The sequence below is a fragment of the Vombatus ursinus genome, unplaced genomic scaffold, assembly GCF_900497805.2.
Source record: "Vombatus ursinus unplaced genomic scaffold, bare-nosed wombat genome assembly UNPS02012709.1, whole genome shotgun sequence".
In the NCBI taxonomy this organism is placed as follows: domain Eukaryota; kingdom Metazoa; phylum Chordata; class Mammalia; order Diprotodontia; family Vombatidae; genus Vombatus; species Vombatus ursinus.
In genome coordinates, this window is record NW_020952487.1 from 653,999 (window position 1) to 674,310 (window position 20,312).

General features: G+C 40.8%; 1 protein-coding gene across 1 annotated transcript in view; it reads left to right on the forward strand.

Annotated features, from left to right (window-relative positions):
* The first annotated feature begins 7,396 nt into the window (after window positions 1-7,396).
* NCKAP1L (NCK associated protein 1 like) overlaps window positions 7,397-20,312 on the forward strand; it is a 53,953-nt gene continuing 41,037 nt past the window's right edge. Inside the window, exons 1-6 of the mRNA XM_027858053.1 lie at window positions 7,397-7,595; window positions 8,961-9,071; window positions 14,723-14,815; window positions 16,791-16,847; window positions 17,685-17,827; window positions 20,199-20,289. Coding sequence (XP_027713854.1) covers window positions 7,494-7,595; window positions 8,961-9,071; window positions 14,723-14,815; window positions 16,791-16,847; window positions 17,685-17,827; window positions 20,199-20,289 — 597 coding nt within the window. The 5' untranslated portion in view covers window positions 7,397-7,493. The remainder of the gene's footprint in view (window positions 7,596-8,960; window positions 9,072-14,722; window positions 14,816-16,790; window positions 16,848-17,684; window positions 17,828-20,198; window positions 20,290-20,312) is intronic.

The following is a 20,312-nucleotide window of genomic DNA, read 5'->3' on the forward strand; positions in this document are numbered from 1 at the left end:
CTGATGACATTCTCTAGTAATAAAGTCCCTTTCCTGCCTTTTACTAGTTTCACCATAAGATTCTAGATTTATGGCCAAGAAGGACCTTAGAGGTCCTCTAGTCTGGTACCCATTTTTAAGATTAAAAAAAAAAAATTAAAGTTTGTTGGTAGGCATAATTTGAAAAGTTCTATTGACAAATGTTAATTCATATGGCAATTATATTGCCATTAGCTTACAGAGGCAGGATTTCACTTGCAAATTTGCTTCCTAACTCTGGTTGAAAGAACTATGGGCATATACCAAGTAAGTCTGATTCTACTTTGATCAACTTATTTTCTCCCCATGCCAAGGCTTTAATTCCCATGAGACTTAAAACAAGAATCAAGGGGCTAGAGCTATACCTCGACACTAATCTCAGCCCGCTTCTCTATTCTTACCTGTGGCTCACTTTGACCTTTGTAAAAAAAGTCTGCATTTGAGCTGCCTGTGGCCCATTCCAATTAAAATTCTGAGGGAAGACATTTCAAAGCATTAGAATGATCTGAAAGTTAAGACAGACTAGACACCATTTAGCAAGGTTAAATTTCCTGACTTGGATGCGTCATATTTAAGTTAGACTTTTAGTTTTTTTAAATTTAGCATTTGAATCCCTCCTTTTTAAAATTTTATTTATTTTTAGGATAGGCAGTGGGGTTAAATGACTTGCCCAAGGTCACACAGCTAGTGTTATGTGTCTGAGGCCGGATTTGAACTCAGGTCTTCCTGAATCCAGGGCCGGTGCTCTATCCACTTCTCCACTTAGCTGCCCTTGAATCCCTCCTTTAAAGAGGAATTGTAGTTCCTAGTGCTCAATTTAATTTTGAGCTTTGTGTTAGGGAAGAGAATATCTTTCTCCAGCCAAGAGAAGGTCTTCTATGCCCATGATTGTATGAACTACCATGAAGATAAGCTTACTAGCATCTTGCCTACCAATTTTGTCTTGACAGGTAGCCTCATGCTTTTGGAGGGTTTCACGAGGGACCACGTGACGAGCATTATATTTGCAGCTAGCCATTTCTTTTGCCTTTTTGGGGTTTTTCTGAAGAAAAGAAAGCTATACTGTTAGAGGGGGAATTACAGAAGTTCTTACTTTCCCTTTTCCTATGCAAGCTGCCCCTCCCCCCTCTACTCCTCCTAGTTCTCATACTTTATGACTTAAGGAGCTAGATTAGAAATACTCACTTTTTTGCATTGTGCCAGGTGGTATTGCATTCTACTTTCTGATACGAAATGGCTTGGGTCATAAGGACACTGTACTTTGTCACCTGGATCCATGATACCTGGGCAGCAGGAACCATATGGTGGCAAAACACAGAAGAAAGAAGCTAACACATAAGGCCAACAGTCTTGACAATGTCTTTTTCTCAAAATAGAAGTGGATAAGACAGGTTTCCTCCTATTCTATTTCTAGGAAAGGCTTCAATCGCCTGGAGCTGCTGCTTTAAGAGTCCCTAGGGAAAGAGATTCTGCCTTGAAGCTTAAAGGCACATACTTCTACTGGTAAGTAGGTCTTCCCACAAGTTAGACTTGTGTTTATAGGTTTCTGGGAACCATAAGATTTGTACTCTTAGAGTGAAGTACTGGGCAGGTAAGGTGCCTCCCTTCCCTACTTCCCCCTCACCCCAAATGAAGAATTGTGGAACTAAACTTGAGAGTTCTAACATTTATTAAGTACTGAATGTGTGCTAGCATAGGGGAAGGGAAAAAAAAATAATCAAGGTCCCTGAACTCAAGGAGTTTACATTCTACTGGAATAAGAGTACCAGTAGACCTCTGCTACATCCTATTTAAGCTGGGGAGAGCCAGGGCTGAGGAACACAGATTTCTTCAGTGCCCTGTCAATCAATCAACAAACATTTCTCAAGTGCCTTCTATGTACCAACAACTGTGCTAAGCTCTGGCAATACAAAAAGAGGAAAAGGACAGAGGCAAAAGGAAAAAAAAAGCTTTAAGGAGCTTACAGTCTAATGTGGGAGAGTACCCTACAACTTTGGTGCCTTCTCTCATTCCTACAAGAGATGCTCATTAAAACCAATAGAACTGCTCCAAAGATATTCTAAAGAGCAACTTATTCAAATTCACTGCCTGGATAGACTAGTCTCAAAGTTTGGCACACTGGTGGAATCCTAGGCACTGTCAATAAAAGGGTCTAGAAAGGAGGTAGGTTCTTGGGAGAACCAAGCCCCTGGAGGTCAGCTCCCCTCTGACCTCTTTTCTCCCACAGTTCTTTGCCTTCAGAGAAGCCTTCCAACTTCAGATCACTGATCTGTGTCCTTATGGAACTCAGGAGAGAAAATTGTTACTCGGAGCAGCCATCTGGAGGCTAGCATGCACATGCTGTCTGGGGAGCCCAAATGTTAGCTGCCACTCTTGCTTCAAGGACTCCCAAGTTACCCAGGCAACAGCTGCAGGCCAGGATTGTTGAAAATACAGATCAAGAAAACCAGCCATGAACCATGGGAAGGGAGGAGGTCAAGTTTATTCCAGATTGGCTCTATATTAGGCCTGGGGCGCTGGCAGAGGGCATAGAGATAGGTTGTCAAATGCCCGAAGGCACATCTGCCACCTAAGTGATTAAATCCAGGGATATAGGCACAGGTGCCTCTTAGGAAACACTGTCACAAGCCAGTGCCTCTGTTCAAAGCTTACCTTGAATTTTAATGATCAGATTAGAGCCAGGAACTGTGTGCTTCACATAAAGGTAGTTGGACCTCTGAAAAACAGAAAGACAGCTTTACTAAGTATTCTAGAACACTATTAAATCTTGCTGTCAGTGATCCTATACTAACTTAAGAGTTAGTTGTCAGAGCATCAGATCATAGAGTTATTTTATAAGGGAAGAAAAGGAGACCCAGAGAGGGAAGATAACCATCCCATGGTCATACAGGTAAGAGCTGGGATTTCAACCTAGGAACTCCCCACTACAAATTCAGTTTTTACCAAAGTACCAACCTTCTTCCAAGACTTGTAGATAATTTGAGAATCACAGTAAATGTAGTTTGGATAAAAGGTGGCTTTTTTTTAAAATGAAGTTGCTAAAAGTTAAAAAAAAAAAAACCTGTCCATCCTTTGAACCAGGTTTTAGTAATTAAGGAATTTCTTAAACTGAGAGTGAGTTCTAGAGCCTAATTTCCCAACTGGTTAATCATTTCCCTAATTACTCTGAATAGAGGATCTTGGGCATACTATTTGAAGGCTTCTTAAAGCCGAGTATTCCAGACTTCATAACTTTGTGAACAAATGATTTAATATACGGAAAGTGCTTTCTAAGCCTTGACGTGCTATAGAAATGCTATTATTTCCTTATTACGTCTTTCTGACAGCCATATCCACTCCCACTAACTAGGTAAGAGACTCACCTAATTCTTGAAGTAATCTGCCTTGATTGTCAAGAATTCAAGGGGAAGGGCCACTCAGCAATTAAAAATCCTTCTGCAAGAAAGGAGGAGACAGGCAGATGAAGAGAAAATGGGGATGTCTAGCTGCCCTTCAGAGGAGTGAAAAATGGTCCTGACCTCAATTCTACCTTAACTGTTCCATCCTGATCACAGAATCCATGATTTCTCCTGTAAGTGATTAGCGGTTTGACTTTACCGCTCTCATTAGAGAGCCTTTTCTGGCTGCATCTTGATTTTTAGCTTAGTTTTGTGACACTGACCCCTTTTTCAATCTAGTGAAGTCTATGGAAGGACCCCCTTTCTCAGAATCATGTTTTTAAACATACAAGATACATAGGATTACAAAGGAAACCAATTACACTGAAATACAGTTTATCAAAATATTTAATAAAGACTAAAAAGTTAATAGACCTGGGTTAAGAACCCCTGAGAATTAAGCTTGCTTCTTTAAAACATTCAGAAGACAAACATCATTAAAACCCCTTATATGTGTTTAGCACATTGCACTGGAAACAGGAATATAAAGACACAGTCCCTGCCCTCAAAAAGGTTACCCTTTAGACAGATGAAACAAATGAAGGAAACATGATTACACTTGAAGGTAGAAGTTATAGACTGAATCTTGTAGAGCATTAAAAGAGACAGAGATTGATGAAGATCAAGAAAAGTAGGCTTCTTAGAGGAAGCAGGAGTACCCTGGGCCTTGAAGGTTGGAAGGAAGGTAGATTTGGATTAGTGAAGAGACTGGTGGTGGAGAAGAGGAGGCAAGGCAGAAGGGAGCCAGGGCCATCCCGAGCAGAAACAAGGCCAGGGAAGGCCTTGAAAAAGGATATAGTAAAGGGTATTCCAAAGTCTTCAAGGAAATCCCCACTCACCTTAAACAAGAAAGGCTAATCTTATTGGTGCTGTCCACTTCCTAATTTAAGAGCGCTTCAGTCCTCTTTTTATCCTATCCCTCATTAAGGAGAAAACCAGTGAAATATCTCCATTCGGGATGTGCTTACCCTAGCACCTCCCCTTAGGCCTGCCTGAGATTGCAGGTGATTCCAATCTTTCTAATGGCATGCATGCACCTGATCCTATGATTTTCCCAATCCTATAGCCTTTTTTTTTTTTTTTTTTTTTTTTGGTGAAGCAATTGAGGTTAAGTGACTTGCTCTGAGTCACACAGCTAGTGAATGTTATACATCTGAGGCCGAATTTGAACTCAGGTCCTCAGTGCTCTATCCACTGCGCCACCTAGCTGCCCCATCCTATAGACCCTTAAAATCACGACAGAGTAAACTTATAAGAAAGTCACAGAGACCCTTCTCTCTCCCTCTTCCCTATGCCCCCTTCTTTTCCCAACTAAACAAAGGCTATCCTTCATTGCTGTCTGCCTTTTTTCCATTAGTAATTCATTCCTTTATATTATGTATTACTCTTTCCAGACTGCTCTTTTAAAGACCAAATGCCCTTGGGAGGGAAAACACATTAAGTTCCTAATAGCCTAGTGTGAATGAGTTTTCCCCAAGATCGAATTAATCCCCTGAGCCTAGGGAAGGTAAAACTGAAAATAAATTTGGCCAACTTCCTAATTTTTCCTAAGATCTATCCCTTCCCTTCCTCTCCAAAACAACAAACAAATGAAACTTCCTGGGAAAACCAGGGAATGAAATAGAGATTTCCTTGTGTAATATCTTAGGAAAAGCCATCTCCTGCTGCACACCTATATAGCTGTTGTTTAGTGGTGTTGGACTCTTCATGACCCCATTTGTTTGTTTGTTTGGTTTTTTTGGCAAAGATACTGGAGTGGTTTGCCATTTTCTCCAGCTCATTTTACAGATGAGGCAACTGAGACAAACAGGGTTCAGTGACTTGCCCAGGCTCACAAAGCTCGTAAGTGTCTGAGGCCAGATTTGATTTCAGGGAGATGAGTCTTTCTGACTCCAGGCCCAGAACTCTATCTACTTCGCCATCTAGTTGCCCACACACATACTACCTTCTCTTAAAAAAAAAAAGGCAAAACTGGCAATACAGTGGGGGTGGGGGACAGCACATGTAACTTGCTTTTGTTTATAATTTGTCACTTCTTAAGAGGAACGGACAAGCATTTATTAAGCACTTACTTTGTGCCAGGAGTAGTGCTAATGTCTGAAGATACAAAGAAATGCAAAAATATAGTTTTCATCTGCAAGGCAAGGAGTTCAGCTTTTAATGGGGTAGACAGGATGCAAGCAACTGGATAGTACAGGATCTATGAAGTGTAAATGGAAGATAACCACAGAAGGCACTAACCACTGGAGGAACCAGGAAAGGCCTCCTCCTGAAAGGGGATTTGGTCTTCCTTCTTGAAGGAAGCTAGGGACTCTGTGAAGATGAGTAGGAGAGCACTGTAAGCCTGGAGGCCAGAGTGCAAAGGTATCCATATGGTGGATGGAGTCCCTTGTGCAAGAGGGACAGCAAGTCGGCAAGTCTAGCTGGATTGTGGAGGGCATGGAGAGGTTTGATGTGTAAGAAAACTGAAAAAGTAGGAAGAGATCAGGTTGTGAAGAGCTTTTAAAACCAAACAGAAGATTTTATGTTGGATACTGGAGGTCATAGGGAGCCACTGGAGTTTATTGAGTGATAGAGTCAGACGCATGATTCAGGAAAATCGTTTTGGTAGCTGTGTGGAAGATGGATTGGAATGGGAAGAGACTTGAGGCCGGGAGACCATTTAGAAAGCTATGGTAGTAATTCAGTTGAGAGGTGATAAACTAGGGTGGTGGCCCTATGAGTGATAAAAGTCGGGGAAAGGGGCAGCTAAGTGGCAGAGTGGATAAAGCACTGGCCCTGAAGTTGGGAGTACCTGGGTTCAAATCCGGCCTCAGACCAAACACTTGACACTTACTAGCTGTGTGACCCTGAGCAAGTCACTTAACCCCAATTGCCTAAAAAAAAAAAAAAAAAAAAGACTCGGGGACGAATAGGAAGAAAGGATGAGGTAGCTAGGTGGCAAAGTGGATAGAGCACCAACCCTGGAATCAGGAGGACCTGAATGATCCTGGGCAAGTCATTTAACCTTAATTGTCTCCAAAAGCAAAAAAAAAAAAAAGGACAAGATTTAGCAACTGATTAGATATGCTGTCTTATATGAGAGAGAATGATGCTGAGACTGGGGACCTGAGTGACTGGGAAGAAGAGGGGAGAGCTTGGGGGAGAGAGATGATGAGTTCTATTTTGGACATACTGAGTTTGAGAAGATATCTAAAAGACATCCAGTTGGAGATATTCAGTAGGTAGCTGGAGCTCAGGAGAGAGTTTAAGATTGGATATGGAGATCTGGGAATCATCTATATAGAGATAATTGAACCAATGGAAGCTGATGAGATTATTAAGTGAAATAACGTAGAAGGACGAAGGCTCAGGATAGAGCCTTGGGAGGACATCCTCATTTAGTGGGCGCAAACTGGATGAAGATCAAAGGAACCTCAGTAGGTATGGTCTGATAAGTAGGAGGAAAACCAGGAGAAAGTAATCAATGCTAAACAAAACATGTCAGAGGAGTTTAGAGGAAGCTGCATTAGTTAGATTTGAGGAAGGCCTTAGAGAATTGGTAGGTTTGAGATGAGTAGAGTGATCTATGTGTGTTTGTGGGGGAGGAGCAAAGGCATTTTAGTTGAAGGGATCATGCTAAAAACTAGAGTATGGTAGGAACAGTAAATAGGTCAGGAAAAGAGGATATCTGTGGGGCAGTAGTGGGAGCTAAAGCTGGGGAGCTAGACTAGTACCAGATTGTGGGCTTTGAATGCCAGGCAAGGTTTTTGTATTTTGTTTTATGGGAAATTGGGTGTTCTCCCTCTTCCCTGCACCCCACCCCAAACAAACGCTGAAAGGCCAGAAAGGGGAAGTCTCTTGGGGGTGAATTTACAAAAAGGAAGGAGAAAGCTCTCAGAGCTTGTGAACTATGACAGGTTTTTACCCCTAGAGCCAATCACAAAGGCAGCAGGAAGACAGATTCACCAAACGAATCAGCTCTCCCCACCCAGAGTCTTTGGGTGACTCTAGTGATCAGGGTTACAGCGAGAAATCCTTCCTAGCTCAGCGGTCATCATGTCGATGACCTCCTGCTACCAGCATAAGTTGACTGAGAAGCTCACCATTCTAAATGACCGTGGGCGAGGGGTTCTCATTCGAATTTATAACATCAAGAAGGTAAGTGAAACCGGGTGGATTTGACCTTCAGGGTTCTAGGGCCAGCCAAGGGTGGTCAGGGTCAGTCTGTTGTCCTGAGGCCCTCAAGTTCAGTGGTTAGTGCTTACTCTCCTACACTAACCCTTGCTTTTTGCCCATTTGAATGGTCTCTAGCCACAGCTAAAGGACTGGAGGAGATTGGAGTCCTCTAGCATGAGGGGGAGGCCAGATGGGTGGGTTCCTCCTCAAGTTCCCTCTTTCCTTAGTCTGATTCTCATCACTGATCATTGGGAGAAGTACCATGGTACAATCCCCTATTAACTCTGGAGTCTGATGGTCCATGTTAATATCCAGCCTCAATTACTACCCAGGTGACCTTGGGAAAAATCACTTAATTTTCGTGTGTGTGTGTGTGTGTGTGTGTGTGTGTGTGTGTGTGTGTATGTGTGTATTTCCTCATCAGAAGAATGAGAGGGTTGAACTAGATGGCCCCTGGGAATCCTTCCAGCTTTGTAGATGTATGATTTTATGATTGATACCATGGTGAGAATGTATTTTTTTGCTAGGTCAGAAGCAAAAATTATATTCTGAGCCTCTTGGAGAAAGTATTTGAACCAGAATCCTGGGGTTCACCCTCATACTGATATTTGACATAGACTCCTCAACTGAGACCTTATCATGGAAGAGCTGGGCAGAGGGGAGAACCTATTGCCTGGGTAGAGAAGGGTAATGTCTTTTGAGACAGATAAATACATTTTTCCCCTCCTGGCTGAGATAACCCACACTAATATGTGGGGGACATAGGAGCAATGAGTTAGATGGATATTAAGTGGAACAAAAGAGGGGTGAGGATGGGCAGTGAAGAGAGAAGGGCAGGGGTGGGGGAGAAGAGAAAAGAGAATGGGGGGAGGGGGGGCCAGGGAGGAGAAGAGCAGGGAAGAGTTTTATGCATTTTGCTATTAATTGTATTGTCCATAAGTGAGTTTCTGACCCATGGCTCCCATAGTGCCCTTTGTGGAGGAGATGGTGCTGTAGAAATCAAATTCTGTTACTGAACTTCTCCCCAAATCTACTTTAGCTGTAGGCCTACCAAGCTGACTGACTGCCTTCCTTGTTCCTTCCGGCCTTGGTTAGGGGTGTTAGTTAGCTTAGCTTCCTCTTTGTGCTGGGCCAAGCAGAGAGCAATTCTTAACTTTGGGCACCTCCCATGCTCTGATGTTTCTGTGGCCAGCCAGCTTAGCCAGCCCTCTGATGCCAGTCCTAAGGGAATAATTCTCAGATCCCTCCTTCCTATAGTGGGATTGGAAGGATAAATGAGGCAGGCAGAATGATGCTTCTAGCTGGTCAGAGGACTGGTAGAGACCCTCTCTGTTTTCTTCTATCCAGACTTGTTCAGATCCTAAATCCAAGCCACCTTTTCTCCTGGAAAAGTCCATGGAATCATCTGTCAAATACATCAGCAAGAAATTCCCCAACATAGATGTCCGAAGTAGCACGGTGAGAAGCCTGCCTCTCTTCTCCTTTTTTTTCTTTTTTAATTAATTTTTTTTCAGCCTACCTCTCTCCTCTCCTCTATTTTCTTTTCTTTTTTCAATTGAATTTTTTTCCAGCTAAAAGACATTTATCTTCTCTCCCTTCTTCCACCTTTTACCCTGGAAAAAAGAAAGAAAAAGAAAATAAAATTCTTATAACAAACATGCAAAGTACAAGCAAAGCAAACTTCCATACCCCAGGCCCACCCCAGAATGAACAAGACCCTCATTCTCCAACTGCCCCTTCCCTAAACTTGGTAAAGGGTGGGAGACTAAAAATTATAGCAATAGCTAGCATTTATATAAGCACATTTTACACATGATCTCATTTGTTCCGCACTACAGCCCTGTGAGCTAGGTGATTGTTATTAGCCACTACCCCACTGAATTGTGTAATCTTTTTCTTTGATTTGATTTGTCTTATGGTTATAACTTTGTTAAGTTCTGAATATTCATTCTGAGAACGTAAGACTGGAAACCTCAACTGCTCAAGCAGTGTCTCTCCCCCTTCCTCCAATGCAAGGTTGGTGAAAATACTTACTTTTCTAGAGCAGGAGCTCCTGACCATTTTTATGTTCCTGGACTCCTTGGTCAGTCAATCTGGTGAAACCTATGGACCCTGTCTTCAAATTGTGTTTTTAAATGCCTAACATAAAATACATAGGATTATAAAGGAAGCCAAATACATTGAAATATGGTTATTTAAAAAAATATTTTTTTTCAATGTTCATGGACCTAGGTTAAGAACACTTGTTTTAGAGGAAGAAAACTAGACCAGCCTAACAGATTGTTATTTGATTACTGTTCTTAGCTGGAAGTTCTCAGGTTCACCTTCTTCACCTAAGGCTTACTTCTAACTTTGTTGGACCCCTTTTTCATTAATCCCTCTTTTTTTCCAGCACAGTTTGGTAGAATGGAAAGAGTGTACCCTGTTTAGAATACCCACTCTGACATTGACACTTGACTATAGGCAAGAGGCTTTTTTTCTTTTTAAAAATTTTTAAATTTTATTTTTCCCCAATTACATGTAAAAACAATTTTTAACATTTGTTTTAAAAAATTTTTGAGTTCCAAATTCTCTCCTTCCCTCCTTCCCTTCCCCCTCTCACTGAGAAGGCAAACAATTTGGTATAGATTATACGTGTGCAGTCGTGAAAACCATATTTCCATACTAGTCATGTGGAAGAAAACACAGACAAAAAAAATCCAAGAAAAATAAAGTAAAGAATAATTATGCTTCAATTTGCATTCAAACTCTATCAGTTCTTTATGGAGAGGTAGAAATCATTGTATTTTTTTTTAATCCTAAATCCTTCAGAATTGTCTCGAATCATTGTATTGCTGAGAATAACTGTCATTCACAGTTGATCATCATACAATATTGCTATTACTGTATACAATGTTCCCCACATTCTGCTCATTTCACTTTGCATCACTTCATGTAAGTCCAGGTTTTTCTGAGAGCATCCTGCTTGTCATTTCTTTTAGCACAATAGTATTCATCACAATTGTATACAGTGACTTGTTCAGCCATTCCCCACTTGATGGGCATCCCCTCAATGTCCAATTCTTTGCCACCACTATAAATATTTTATATTTATAAATATATATATATATTTATATTCAATTCTACTATAAATATTTTGGCACAGTTAGGTCCTTTTCCTTTTTGTTTTTTTATCTTTCTGGGATACAGACCTAGTAGTGGTATTGCTTGGTCAACGGGTATGCATGATTTTATAGCCCACTGGGCATAGTTCCAAATTGATGTCTAGAATGGTTGAATCAATATATTACTTCACCAATTAATGTCTCAATTTTTCCACATCCCCTCCAACATTTGTTATTTTCCTTTTTCTGTGATATTAACCAATCTGATAGGTATGGGATGGTAGCTCAGAGTTGTTTTAATTTACATTTCTCTAATCAATAGTGATTTAGAGCATTTTTTCATATGACTATAGATAGCTTTGATTACTTCATTTGAAAACTACCTGTTCATACCCTTTGACCATTTAGCAACTGAGGAATGGCTCTTATTTCTATAAATTTGATTCAGTTCTCTACATATTTGAGAAATGAGGTCTTTGTATCAGAGAAACTTGCTGTAAATTTTTTTCACAGTTATGATTACTATGTATTTTCTTCCATCCTATTTCCTCCTTGTTTATCCTACTCTCTCTTCTTTTACCCTGTCCATTCTCAAAAGTGTTTTGCTTCTGACTTTTACCTCCCCTAGTCCACCCTCCTTTCTAAAACCCCCACCCCCAACCTCTTCTCTTATCACTTTCCCCTCCTACTTTCTTGTAGGGTAAGATAGATTTCTATACTCAACTGAGTATGTATGTTATTCCTTTTTTGAGCCTATTCCAATGAGAGGAAGATGTTTGTGTTCCTCTTCCCATTTCCCCCCATCTTCCTCTCCACTGTAAAAGCTCTTTCATGTCTCTTTTATGTCAGATAATTTGCCCCATTCTGTCTCTCCCTTTCCTGTTCTTCCAGTGCACTCCTCTTTCTCATCCTTTAATTTTTTATTTTTTAGATAATTATTCCATAATATTCAACTCACACCTGTGTCCTCTGTCTATGTATACTCCTTCTAACTGCCATAATAATGTAAAAGAATTTAGGAGTTGCAAGTATCATTTTCTCAAGTAGGAATGTAAACAATGTAATTTTATTGAATCCCTTATGATTTCTCTTTTACCTTTTTATGCTTCTCTGAGCCTTGTATTTGAAAACCAAATTTTTTATTTAGCTCTGGTCTTTTCATCAGGAATGCTTCAAAGTCCTCTATTTCATTGAATAGCTGTTTTTCTCCCTGAAGGATTACACTCAGTTTTGCTGAGGAGGTGATTCTTGGTTGTAATCCTAGGGCTCTTTTGTCCTTTGGAATATCATATTCTTCTGATCCTTTAATGTAGAATCTGCTAAATCTTGTGATATCCTGACTGTGACTCCATGATATTTGAATTGTTTCTTTTTGGCTTGCTTGCAATATTTTCTCCTTGACCTAGGAGCTATAATATTCCTGGGGGGTTTTCCTTTTGGAATCTTTCTCAGGAGGTTATCAGTGGATTCTTTAAACTTCCATTTTACCCTCTGGTTCTAGAATATCAGGACAGCTTTCCTTGATAATTTCTCAAAAGATGATGGCTAGGTTCCTTTTTTGATCATCACTTTTAGGTAGTCCAATAATTCTTAAACTATCTTTCCTGGATCTATTTTCCAGGTCAATTGTTTTTTTTTTCTAGTGAGATATTTCACATTTTTTTCCGTTTCTTCATTCTTTTGATTTTGTTTTATTGTTTCTTGATGTCTCATAAAGTCATTAGCTCCACTTGCTTAATTCTAATTTTTAAGGAATTATTTTCTTCAGTGAGCTTTTGTACCTCCTTTTCCATTTGGCCAATTCTACTTTTTAAGGAGTTCTTTTCTTCAGTGAATTTTTGTATAACTTTTTCTATTTGGTCAATTTGGCTTTCAAGTCGTTCTTCTCTTTATTGGATTTTTGTGCCTCTTTTACTATTTGGGCTATTCTGTTTTTTAAGGTGTTATTTTTCTTCAGTACTTTTTTTTTTTGGCAATTGGGGTTAAGTGACTTGCCCAGTGTCACACAGCTAATAAGTGTCAAGTGTTTGGTCTGAGGGAAGATTTGAACTCAGGTCCTCCTGACTTCAGAGCCAGTGCTCTATCCACTGCGCCACCTAGCTGCCCCTTCTTCAGTACCTTTTGTGCCTCCTTTACCAAACTGCTTACTCTTTTTCATGATTTTCTTGCATCAGTCTCATTTCTCTTCCCATTTTTTTCCCTCGACCTCTCTTATTTGATTTTAAAAATCTTTTTTGAGTTCTTCCATGGCCTGAGACCAACTAATATTTTCCCTTGAGGCTTTTGATGCACAAGTTTTGATTTTGTTTTCTTCTGAGTTTGTGTTTTGATCTTCCCTGTTACCATAGTAACTTTGTCTCGTCAGGATCTTTTTTCTGCTATTTGCTCATTTTCCTGGCCTATTTCTTGACTTTTAACTCTATGCTAAAGTGGGGTTCTGCTTTGAGTGGAGGGGGCATCATCCCAAGCTTCAGATTTTTTGTGCAGCTATTTTCAGAGATAATTCTGGGGACGTGTAAGTTTTCAATTTTTCCAAGGTGTTATTATTTAGGAAGAGGTGTTTACTACTCTCCTAGCCTATGTGCTGGTCTGTGAGTGACCACAAGCACTCTTTTCTACTCTGTAACTGTGACCAGGGTCCTATCACCTTTGTGGTTGCAAGTCCCTGGTGTGCTAATGTACCTCCTTGCCCTGAGACTGAGACCAGGAACTGTGACCCAGATTCACATATGGGCAGTGCAATAGAGTCTTGCCCTAGGTGCCTGCAGAGGGACTCCTGTAATCTCCTTTTGACCAGTTGTCTGACCCCCTTACCGTCTGTGGGCTGAGAGGTCAGGCAACTGCCCTCTTCCTGATTCAGTCGCCCCCAAGGCCTACTGCTGGTTTGCTGGTGTGGGGCCTCTACTTTCACTCTGGTACAACAGACCTTTCCTGCTTACTTTCTGAGTTGTCTTGACTTGTCCTTTTGTGGATTCTGCTCCTCCATAATTTGTTTTGAGACATTATTTAAACATTATTTTGTTTATTTGTTTATTATTTGTTTTGAGACATTATTTAAAATTGTTTGGTGGGGTTCTGGGGAGAGCTCAAGCAAGTTCCTGTCTTTTCTCTACCATCTTGGCTCTTCCCTTTGCAAGTGGCTTTAATCTCTCTGAATCTCAGTTTATTCATCTGTAAAATAGATTTATGAATACTTGTATTACTTATCTCATAGGGTTGATGATAATGATGATAATAGTAGCTTACATTTATATAGTGCCTATTATGTGCTAGGCACTATGCTAAGTACTTAACAAATATCTCATTTGATCCTCACAACAACCTTGGGAGGTAGGTGCCCACTTCTTTACAGTTGAGGTAACTGAGGCAAACAGAGGTTAAGTGATTTGCCCAGGGTCACGTAGCAAACAAATATCTGAGGCTGGATTTGAACTCAGGTTTTCCTGACCCCAAGCTCAGAGCTCTATACACTGTGTAATCTGTTATACAGAAAGCACTTTGTTTAAGAAAAACACTATATATGTGTTATTATCCTTTCTTCCCCCAAAGCCAATGCTTTTCCAAGTTCTCATCTTTCTTCTTTTCCCACCCAATGAGTCCTTGCTCACTTTTTCTTAAAAGCATGTGTCTATTATAATATCCATCTACTTCAGCCCCAGATTTCGCACTTTTTATTCTATTTTATGTCTTCTAAATCATTTAATATCTAACTCTATTAACATCTAAATTTCCTGGTGTGGCCAAAGAATCATTGACTTCTGCAGTGGAAAGGGGCTTTGGAAGAACAGTTATTTCATGTAGCCTTCTGAGTCTAGGCAGGACCACACTGAGACTCTCAGGCTATTTCCTCTGTGCAGAGTTCTCCAAAGAGGACCATATTTCCCTTAGTCATATATTAACATCTATTAGGAAGTTTTTCATGTCTAACCCAAATCCTTCTGGCTGTTAGTTGAGCCCAATTCTTCTTCCTCTTGTGTTTTTTGTCCTGTTTTGTGTTCTTCCCAGCAACACCTAGGACCTGTTCACCGGGATAAAGCAGAGATTGTCAGATTCCTCACCAGCTATTACCAGTCATTTGTGGATGTCATGGAATTTCGGGTGAGCAGCCTTTAATTCTGTCCTAGCCATGTGATACCAGGTAGGGACCCTATGAAATCCATTCCCTTTCCCAGAAGGTTGTTAATCTAATGTGTTTGAGATTAAGTCCATCCTCATTTTAACAATCAAAACCATTGGTAGTGGAATTAGGAGGTTTGTTTAAAAGGTGATGTGGTCAGGAAGCATGGCTTCAAGTTATCTTCCCTAGGAACTTAAGCAGGGAACTCCTAGAGAACTGGATGACAAGGGAGGTAGAAGGACAGGAAGCTTATCAAAGGAGATAGATAATACTGGAAAAGGGACAGGTTCTCCTGATTGGAGACTTGAATTGAGAACATTTACAGGACAGAAGGGAGTCATGAGCCTCAGCCATTGGACACAATGCAGATAACTCTAAGGCATAATATTACACAATAGCTATGTTGAAGCGTTCTATCCATCATATCAAATATGTGATTTTGCCAGTTCACTTTAATTTCATCTGTACTTCATCTTGGCCAAGTACCTTGACCATTATGGAGCTCAGTTTCTCATATGTTCCCATAGTTCATATTTTTAAAATAAAAGGGTTGGATCAATCAACCAATCAATAAACATTTATTAAGTGTTCACTATGTGCCAGACACTGCTAAGTATGAGGATACAAAATGAAGCAAAAGACAGTTCCTGCCCTCAAGGAGCTTACAATCTAATGGGGGAGACAATGTACAAACAAATATATACAAAGCAAGCTATATACAGAACAATCAAGAAATAATTAGCAGAGGGAAGGCACTGGAATAAAGAGGGATTGAAAAAAGGTGAGAGGATTGCTGTTATCCCTTCTTAACGCTAAACTTCTTTGATTCTGAGACTGAGGCCCTTAGGTAGTATCTAAAAAGGGATTTACTTTAGGGAAGTTGGCTTGGTTCAAGGATTGGACTTTCTCCAAAGGCAATCTGGCATTTGCTTAATGGCATGTGGGCCAATAGGCATAACTTTTGGGGTGGGGGGCAGAGAGTGATAGGTGAGTGTGGCCTGCCAACAAAGAAACTGACTTGAATGCCTTGAGTAATCTTTCCTAATATAATACAATGCAACTGTCATTTATCAAACATGTATTTATTATGTGTAGACTACTGCAGGGCATTGGGGAGATAAAAAGCTTAGATAAGACCTGGTCCCTGCCTTCATGGGGTTTCTAGTCTAGTAGTATAAATTGTTATCAAAATATAATAGTACATGATAAACTCATTAGAGAGTTAGATCAACTGTATCCAAAAATATGATTTTAAGAATTCACTTTAATTTTACTTGCAATAAGGGGACAATATCTAGCACCAAGGTATATTCTGGTCACGTTTTGGAAAAGCTAATGTTAGAATATAAAGCACTCCAGTCATTTATAGGCCACATTTCCCTCCCCCCCCCAGTTGAGTACAGAGTATTTACAATAATGCCTATGGTGGCATTATTTTTCAGTACTTGTTTTCTTTCAAGGAGATAGCATTTTAGGGTAGGGGTCCTTAACAATTTTTGTTTCATGAGCCTCTCTGCCAGTCTGGTGAAGCCTATGGACCCCTTCACAGAAGAATGCTTTTAAATGCAAAAAATTAAATACAAGGGAAATTAATAGTACTGAAATACAGTTATCAAAACATTGAAACAAAAAACAATTTCATGGACCTCGGGTTAAGAGCCCTATAGGGGAGGCTGCCTGGGTTCAGTCCACTGTTTTTTTCAGTAAGAAATGTTAGCTAGAACCAGTCATAACTGCCTTTTGGGGAGTGTCCTTTGCTTTATATACCCCACTTCTTCTGGAGTTTGAGGCATGATAGGAAACTTTTAAGTCATGATTAGCACCTACCTTCTCGCCTCCACTTTGCCATCTCCTTCTTGGAGCCAAAGGTCTCTTTCCCACAAATTCAAGTTAGAGCATTTTCTTTTCCACATATCCCCACCTTACATCTGCTTCTGTCTTGACTTCTCTCCTCAGGATCATGTATACGAGCTCCTCAACACCATTGATGCTTGCCAGTGCCATTTCGACATTGTAAGGCCCCCTGCATCCTTCTCCCCTGCCCCTCTATCCATGGGATGGCCGTGAGAAAGGTCACCCAGCAGGAGGGTTGGGGGAGGCAAGATGGTTTAGGGAAAGGGTACTGGGAATTAAATGAAGCCACTCAATGGGCATTGGGAGAGATAGCATGGGACGGGGGAAAAGCATTCACTTTGGAGAGAGAGGACCTGGGTTCAAATTGTATCTTTGATGTTACCTGTGTGACTTTGGGTAAGACTTTGAATCTCCCTGGATCTCAGTTCCTTCATTTGTAGAAGGAGAGAGTTGGACTAAATGTCTTTGGAGGTTCCTTCCATCTCTAATTTTGTGATCCTATGAATATTTAGTGCTTACTTTGAGCAGGGCACTGGGGACTCTAATGGGATTAGGGGAATGTCTATCTTGGTTTGTATTTTCCTGAGACTATAATTCTATTACCGAAAGGACCCAAGATGATGACTATTTAACATATAGTTACAAGTTAAGCATGCCTTTGATGGAATTTATTTAATGTAAACAAGTACTGAAACCTCCCTTGCTCTTTGAGTGTTTTCTTACTCCTTTCGTTCTTTTTTCTATCCTATGCCTTCTTTTAGTCCTTTCTCCTGGTTCTATGGTCCCTCTCCCCACCGCCACCTGTTTCCCTTCCTATTCTCCATAGTCTCTGCTTTCCTTCTACCTTCTCCTGGTTCATATGGGTTGACCCCCCCTGGGAAGGCTCACCAATTAAATCCATCAACTCAAGTAGTATCTGGTAGAAGGTGGGGAGTGGGAAGGTCCAGATTAATGGACTGTCTGATCTGTAGCCCTCCCCCGCTTCTTCCTTTGTAGAACCTCAACTTTGACTTCACCAGGAGCTACCTGGATCTGATTGTGACCTACACCTCAGTGATCTTGCTGCTGTCACGGATTGAGGACCGGAGGGTTCTCATTGGCATGTATAACTGTGCCTTTGAGATGACGCAGGGGCACAGGTGGGTCAAGGGAAACCACTGTTCCAAGAGCCCTATACTCGGGGCTTTGAGATAAGGGTTGGCTACAGAGAGGATAGAAGAGGTGCTCCTTGACTTCTGGGAGTTTATGGTCCAGATAGAGAGACATAACTCCTAGAAATGAAAACAACTTGAGTTTCCCATGAGCCAGGTGCAGATGAACATAGAGCCAACTCATGAATATCAACTTTTCCCTTTGCATTGCACATGGTACATTTTTAATATTGGTCTGGCTTCTGCCCCCACCCTGCCTCCTTGTGCTCATCTGGGCCCCACTGTAGGGAATTGCAAAGGAAATGCAATCTTACTGTGCTTAATATGAGTAGAAAGAAAATCAAGAAAATAACGCTGTGAGAAATGACATTTATTATAATTCATTCCAAGCAAAACCTAAATGATCTGTGTATTAGGTACAGCCTTTCCAGCTCCATTAGTACATATATTTAAACTTGACAATCCGAGTTCAACTTGAGTACTTGAAGGCTGAGGTATCATGGGATTTTAGGATCATAGATTTAGAGCTGGAGGGGACTTTAAAGTTCATCTAGTCCAGTGATATCAAATTCAAATAGAAATGGGGACCACTAAACTGTACATAATGACCCCTGAGGGTTGCATATTGATTTAGAAAACCATGTGTTAATATTATCTATATTTTATTGCATTTTTATTTATTTTGTTAAATATTCCCCAATTACATTTTAATCTAGGGGCAACTAGGTGGAGCAGTGGATGTCCATGCTGGGCCTGGTGTCAGGAAGACTCATCTTCCTGAGTTCAAATCTGTCCTCAGACACTTACTAGCTGTGTGACCCTGGGTCAGTCACTGAACCCTGTTTCCCTCAATTTCCCCATCAGTAAAATGAGCTGGAGAAATGGCAAATCACGCCAAGAAAATTCTAAATGGACTGAATAGCAGTATTTTAATAGTCTGCACTTTGAGTGTTGTAGCCCTCATGAGGCCAGCAGGCCAAATACTCAAAATCTCTTCTCTAGACTAACTTCCCTGTTTTATAGACAAGGAAACTAATACTGGGAAGATGAAGTCACTTGCTCAAAGTCACATTGGTTAGTTGGTGGTAGAGTGAGGATGCAGAGCCTGGTATTTTGGCACCAAATGCTGCTCTCTTTCCACTGCACCATGTAGGATGGGGAAATAATCAAAGCTCTCATGCATGTGTGTGTGCTAACAGGTTGCCATATGCATGCATATTTATAGATGGGCCTAGTGTATGGGTACGTATTCCCCTTAGGACACTGGTGTGCATTCATTTGGGGGCCATGTCCATTGCTTGACTTTTGATTCCATCAGCTGAGTCCCTAATCTCTGGTGGTATTCCAGAAGAAGCTAGGGGACCACTTGTCATGAATGGTCTAGAGGGGATTCATGCCTCAAGTAGGGCTTGCCTTAAGGTCCCTTCCAATTTGGGCGTTCTATGAGTCTAGGTACTGGTTGAGGGCCTCTCATGTTTTCAGCAGTGGGCTTCTTGTTTTAGCACACAATCAAGGGAGGAAAGTTTATGGGCTTCCATATATGGGGTTTTTTGTTTTTATACAGAGCATAACATACATGACCTGGGATATCTGTGTGGATGTGTAGTCTGTGGGCTTAATACATCTCTTGGGGAGGGGGTAAAGTGGGATTCTTGCCTATTGATTCTGTGTGTACATATGAGGGTTGCAGTGGTGGAAAAATTTCAGGATTTGATGTCAAATAATCTTGGTTCAAGTCCCAGCTCTGATATTCACTCTCTGTGTGACCTTGGACAAGTCATTTAACCCCTATTGGCCTCAGTTTCCTCATCTGTATAATGAGGGACTTTGACTAAAGTCCTTTGAGGTCTCTTCTAGCTCTTGAACTATGATTCTAAATAAAGCAGTTAAAGAAGTGAGTGGAGAGAATTTTGGATTGGGCATCAGAGACCTTGGATTAAAATATTGCCTCTGTTGCTTACTTCCTTGGACAAGTGACTTCACCTCTCTGGGCCTCAGTTTTTTCATCTGTAAAAGGATGGAGTTGATCTCAGTGACATTGGAGGTCCCTTTTGGCCCTAGATGTATGATCCTATGATCCTCTCTATCTCTAAATTCTTGTCCATTCCTTTTCCTGTATTTAGTCACATCTGGGATACAGTATAAGTCATCTGATTTAACATGCATTTCAAAAAAAATGCCATAATTATTAAAACACCTTGTTTACAGACAGATGAAATAAATCTATTCTAGCCAAATTGAAAAAAAAATTCTCAGTGACTAAGACATGCCTTCCAGGACCCTCTCTTCCCAGGGGCCCCTCGTGGATGAGCAGGTAAGTAAAAGGAAGGCCTATAATATTCTCAAACTCTTTTCCCAGTGACCCTAGCTTTGCTCGTCTGGGCCAGATGGTTTTGGAATATGATCATCCCCTGAAGAAACTGACAGAGGAGTTTGGCCCCCACACAAAGGCAAGCCTCTGGGGCAGGGGAAA